This window comes from Nymphaea colorata, chromosome 3 (genome assembly GCF_008831285.2).
Source record: "Nymphaea colorata isolate Beijing-Zhang1983 chromosome 3, ASM883128v2, whole genome shotgun sequence".
NCBI lineage: Eukaryota > Viridiplantae > Streptophyta > Magnoliopsida > Nymphaeales > Nymphaeaceae > Nymphaea > Nymphaea colorata.
The window spans coordinates 4,573,702-4,580,030 of NC_045140.1; the positions used below are offsets into that span (position 1 = coordinate 4,573,702).

The 6,329-nt window shown below is 40.5% G+C and overlaps 1 protein-coding gene across 1 annotated transcript; it reads right to left on the bottom strand.

The window, feature by feature from the left end:
* Positions 1-1,542: 1,542 nt before the first annotated feature.
* LOC116249873 (agmatine coumaroyltransferase-2-like) lies at positions 1,543-6,329 on the bottom strand. The gene has a single exon (XM_031623180.2). The coding sequence runs from the start codon at positions 3,097-3,099 to the stop codon at positions 1,726-1,728; it is 1,374 nt and encodes a 457-aa protein (XP_031479040.1). The 5' UTR covers positions 3,100-6,329; the 3' UTR covers positions 1,543-1,725.

Genomic DNA, 6,329 nt, shown 5'->3' on the forward strand with positions numbered 1-6,329 from the left:
AATGATATTGACGTCTAGTTATATGTCAGTAAAAAATTTTACCGACGTTTATGTCCATTGTTGGTATAGTTTTTACCGACGGCTTGTAAAATGTTGAAAATAAATAATTATTACTAGTTACTACAGACATGATTGGACATCGGTAATAGTCAATATTAACTTACGTGTAGACCACACCGATGATTATTACTACATATTATAGTAGTAGGATCAGAATTTTGGTTTATACCTTACACCCAAGGTCCAAGGCTGTATCGCTGTTTGGTGTGAGTTCAATATATGTCAGGTAGGACAATGCACTCCTATGACTTTAAGGGCAGCTAACAGTCACCATTTAGAAGAACTGATATATAGAAAGAGGTAAGTGCCTACTCATGCAAGTTGCAAGTGATGGAAAGGGATCCTTAGCTAACAGTCCATCTCACACCCTGCACCTGCCTTTCCACTACCTCAAACATGATCGTCCCCATCATTGATGTTATTAATTTCAGTATGTTTCCCATACACATTGTATAGAAACTACACCAACACAATAAGGACATGCGTGCTTGCTTCCCTGGTTCAAGATCTAAAATCAGTATTATATGAAACCTACTGTTTAAAAAAATAATAAATATCAGCACTAAGCAGCAGCGTGCATGGATCTGAGGTCCATGCTGCCACTTTAGAGCTAGAGTTTGAGCTCCAATGTAGTGGGGGAGCAAAAAAAAATAAGTGATTTTTGAGGGTAAATTTGGTTTTTTATACAAAGTTTACATTTTTATGATATTATAGAATTTTAGATCTAGATCCAATCTTCGACTAGATTACTGGAGTCCTGACAAGAAGTTGACTATTTTGTGCATATTCATCATAGAGTATCATATTTAACTGTGCTAATCCATGTTTTCAGTGCAGTTAAAGTGTTTTTTGATATCTTTAGCATCGAATCCACAGGTTTAGGCTGCTAAATTTGGTGATTCTCTGGCAAGTCTTAGTGTAATAGGCATTTTAAGATTTTATAACCGTTATGCAATAGTTTAGGGCATTTCATAATTTTTCTATGACTCACCGTAGTGTCATGTCCTAGCAATGTACTAACATGCTAGTTTTCTAATGTTTTAAGTGATTTTTCTCATCGGGTTAGATTCATTTGTAGTTCACTTTGCTTTTGCTTGAAATTTTTATCATTTTAATTTACAATTTATTGTTTTATCTAGAGTTGTGCTATGCATAGTGTTGGTTTGCCTTTGCTTGCTTTAGAAATTATTCATGTTCTTTTCTATTTTACTTGTGGTATTAACTAGTTTGCTATCTCTTTTCTGTGTACTCGGGGTTTTTGTTCCCACCGCTTGAATGAGTTAAAGTTGAAGATTTAATTCTTGATTTGCTAGAGCTCCTCTAGAAGCAATAATTAGGATTTATTTTCTTATTTTATTTTTTTTGAAAGCTTGTCGTATCCTCACTTGTATTAACGTGCCAGTACCTGCACCATGTACCCATGTGATATAGCTACAAATTTAGCTTAATTGGCTTTATCATGTCAACAAATGATCATGTTAAAATTTCACTATGAATTGAAACATATGATAACCACACAAGAAAGATACCAAATCATATGATCACCACAATTCACTGAAGTTGTCCATAGAACAACATGGGGACTACCTAAACAAGTGAAAGTAGAAAGCGTGAAAGAGAGCATTACGTTTAACAACATTCACTAGGTTTGGCATACAAGTACTCCTAATCTAAATAATACAGTCCATCTATGAAGGATCCCATGTCCTTGTCAAAGAGAGAAACAAAGACATCAACATCTCCAATGCCAGTGAAGGAAGGCACGATATGCAAGAACCCTTCTACTCTCACATACGAAGTTACAAAGAGGTGAGGGGGGTTTGTACCAAAGTCCATCTCATAGAAGGGGATTCTCATCCAGGAGGACACTTTCAAGTCGGGGCTCAACACCACGTCTCCCCCACACGCTCTTGGCACTAGCCCTTCCATCTTTTCCTTCAAGTTTGAGAAGTCTATGAATGACCTGAAGTAGTCATCATCGACTCGAGCCACTGCATCATGTATGAGCCTAGCTGCATGCACCACTGGCTTGCACAAGAGGTCTTTCACCTTAGAATGAGGCCAAGCCCACAGCACTACATTTCCCAAGTACCTCATGGGCACAGTAGGTTTCCTCATTCTAAAGCGACCGTTCACTGCAATCCTTATTTTTGTAGTCAACTCCCCTTCTAGATTCCTAACACGGGTGATCTTCCTCCATAGGTGGGCAGTAAGGCACTCAAAAGTAGTGTACGGCTTATCACAAGGATTGTCACCAGAGGCTTTGGACTTGAGTTTCTCTAAAAATGCAGAAGGGAAGTGTGCCCTTTCCATCACAATAGTGTGTTGTAGTTCTTGGTGCTTAGCCTTTCCTTGATGGGCCATATACTCAATGTTGCTATGTTCAAACTGACAGAAAGGAGGGTTGCGAGGGATGAAGATGGAGCGGTCATGTAGTGGCAGAGGTTGAACAGGGAGGCCGTCTCGCACAGTTTGGCCCCATGCTACGAAGAAATAGCTGGCCGCAAGCCCATCCGAGACTGCGTGGTGCGTGGTGATGCCCACCACCATAGAACCACAAGCAAACCTGGTAAGCTGCACCTGAGCCAACTCCTCTATGCCCGTGATATCTGGGTGCAGGTCAAGGTAGTATGGAGATGGCTTGTCGATGGAGCTACCGAGAGGGGAGTCAGAGGTAGCTTCGATGAAGCGCATACCCTTGTCATTGAGAAGGATGCATTGGTGGCCATTGTCATTGAAAATGAGGCGGCCGGCAAACTCTCTGTACTCAGCAAGAACCCGGCGGAGCCCTTGCTCGATGGCTTCGTTTGATGGGTTGGGTGGTCTGTAGGCATACAAGATGCCAATATGGGTCTGATTTGTGACGGTATCGAAGGGGCTTAGAGGCATCAAGACGTTGGTAGGAGGTTGGATTGGGGTTTGATAGCTTGGCTTGAGGAGCCTTGAGCTGTTTCTATTGATCTTCATTTTCTGTTGCCTCGGACCTGGTGATGGCGGGGAGGAAGATGTGCTATAAACTAGGCGATTGGGCCATTCCATCAGTCAACGTTGAATAAATGTAAATGAAGAGTGAGTTGTGTGAGCTGCTCGGTACGTGCAAGACCTATACGTCAAGGCATATAATCAGCTTCTAGTTAGTCTTCTATTTTTTTTTTTTTTGGTTTTTTTCTCTACAACAGCGAGAATGACTGTATGTAGGATCCAATATCCCAGAGTGTCATGTCTTAAATAATGATGATGACACTTTACTTCCATTTAATTTAATTATGGGCTTTGGTACCATAATAAACAAGGTTCACCATCTTGATCTTTCTTCTCCATTTATTTAAAACAAATTTTCTTTTTTATAATTTAGAAATATAAATTCCTAATAAGCAGGGGACTGATACATAAAATTTATATATTTACGTAAAAGAAAAGAAGCATATGCACCTAAAACGTAACCGCAATTCTTCCACCTACCAGTAAAACCCAAACATGAATATCTTTGGTTCTAAGAACTACACCTTGCTTCAATTCACAGAACATAATAAGTTGATTGACTTAAGAATCGGCTATCCTCAAGATTCCTATCTACTTGTAGCCAATGAGGCTCTGAAAATAGATATCGTTTTTGGATTTCGTTTTCACCAAGACTGTGAAGAAACTCTTCACAACCTACCATTTGTAGAAGGTGGACATTTTTCTTTACTTGATTTGACGGCTGTATCGTTCTTCTGTGAAAATTAAAATGGATACCGATACGCACACCACGAGGAAACATGATATGGCATTCTGACCTGGAATGCGGAATGTGCGTGTTGTTTAGATATGCATAGTGTCACCTGTTTTTGTGTGGCAATATTGCACCAAACTACTCATTGCCGTAGAGTGAGTCAAAACCTCACCCCTTCCTCTTGCAACTATTGTTCAAGGTTGTGTCGGTGTCAACTACCTAATGTGAGCCCAATATATGTCAGGCTTGGATAGGGAAAAAAAAACTTAAAAGTCATTCACCGATGCATAAATTTGCATCGATAAATAGTAATAGCGATGTCCAGGTGGTTTGTCGATAAAAAAATGTTACTGACGTTTAGTTATATGTCAGTAAATAATTTTACCGATGGACAAATAATTATTACTATGACGTGATTGGACATCAATAATAGTCAATATTTACTTACGTGCAAAATTTTGGTTTATACCTTACACCCAAGGTTCAACGCTGTATCGGTGTTTGGTGTGAGTTCAATATATGTTAGGTAGGACAATGCACTCCTATGACTTTAAGGGCAGCTAACAGTCACCATTTAGAAGAACTGATATATAGAAAGAGGTAAGTGCCTACTCATGCAAGTTGCAAGTGATGGAAAGGGATCCTTAGCTAACAGTCCATCTCACACCCTGCACCTGCCTTTCCACTACCTCAAACAATGATCGTCCCCATCATTGATGTTATTAACTTCAGTAAGTTTCCCATACACATTATATAGCAACTAAACCAACACAATAAGGACATGCGTGCTTGCTTCCCTGGTTCGAGATCTAAAATCAGTAATATAAGAAATCTACTGTTTAAACAAATAATGAATATCAGCACTAAGCAGCAGTGTGCATGGATCTGAGGTCCAAATAATGAATATCAGCACTAAGCAGCAGTGTGCATGGATCTGAGGTCCATGCTGCCACTTTAGAACTAATAATTTGAGGTACAATGCAGTGGCGGAGCCAAAAAAATTGTTTGGAGAGGTGTCCATTTAAAAGTACTCATATATGGAGGGGCACCTATATGCATATAAAAGTAAATATTTAAAGATGCTTGAACAAAAATCAAGAAAATCTTATGAATCTAGCAATAAGCAAGGAGATGCCTTGTCATGCAGAGTAAGAAGATGAAATTACACTTCTGTTAAGGACAACTAAGTTATTAGCATTGAATTGATAAATTGATCTACCCAAAGCACACAGAGTCACCCTCCTTTTCCGAAGAAACAACAAAATGGCCGACAGAATATCTATGTCATGTGGATACGTGCATTAAAAGAGGCAACAAAAAAAAGTGGATATTTTATTCAATTAGGCGTATTTTTCTCATCTTCTTTAGGATAAGATAATAAGTTTTACTGATTTAGAGATTAATTTTCACATAGAAAAATCTTATGAACATTTTTATTGACTATGAAAGAACTTAGGTATATCTTTAACAAAATAAAAAACATGACTTACAAGGGTTACAAGGGTCAAGATAGAACGCATTATCCGTTTTTGCATGAAAGCGTCCGTTCGCTTCTTACAACAGCATGAAACGTGAAGATCGTTTCATCCGTTTTGTGCAAAACGGATATGGTTTTGAAAGCAAACCGGCGCTTTTTAAAGCAGGGGTGCCGGATTTTTGCACGAAAGTGCCGGTTCTGAACCTAAAACTTAAAAAATCAGTCCCATATAGCCCTTCAGTCCCATGTTAATGGCTGTTGGAAGGGAAGTGTGCACTTTCCATCACAATAGTGTGTTGTAGCTCGGGGTGTATACTCAATCTCATTATGTTCAAACTGAAGGAAAGCATGGTTGAGAGGGATGAAGATGGAGCAGCCATGAAGTAGAAGAGGTTGAACAGGGAGGCCGTCTCGCACAGTTTGGCCCCATGCTACGAGGAAATGGCTGGCAGCAAACCCATCTGAGACTGCTTGGTGGGTGGTGATGCCCACCACCATGGAACCACAGGCAAACCCTATGAGCTGCACCCTGGAACCACCTCCTCTGTGCCCGTGATATCTGGGTGCAGGTCAAGGTAGTATGGAGATGGCTTGTCGATCGAGCTACTGAGAGGGGAATCAGAGGGAATCAGAGGTACCTTCGATGAGGCGCATACCCTCGTCATTGAGACGCATGCACTGGTGGCCGTTGTCAGTGAAAACGAGGTGGCCGGTGAACTCTCTGTACTCGGCAAGTACCCAGCTGAGCCCTTGCTTGATGACTTCGTTTGATGGGTTGGGTGGTCTGCAGGCATACAAGCTGCCTGGAATTATGAGGTATCGAAGGGGCTTAGAGGCATCAAGACGTCGGTAGGAGGGTGGATTGGGGCGTGATAGCTTGGCTTGAGGAGCCTTGAGCTCTCTCTATTGATCTTCATTTTCTGCCACTTTTCCTTTTTCTTTCGTATGTTGCCTCCGACCAAGTAATGGCGGGGAGGAATATCTGTTATAAACTACGCGAATGGGCCCTTGTATCAGTCCACCTAATAAATGTAAATGGCGAGTTCGAGCCCCAGTTAACTTATTCTACATCCTTAT

What these genes read in the sequence shown, in the direction of transcription:
- LOC116249873 (XM_031623180.2), bottom strand. Translation starts at nt 3,099, where the DNA reads ATGGAATGGCCCAATCGCCTAGTTTATAGCACATCTTCCTCCCCGCCA.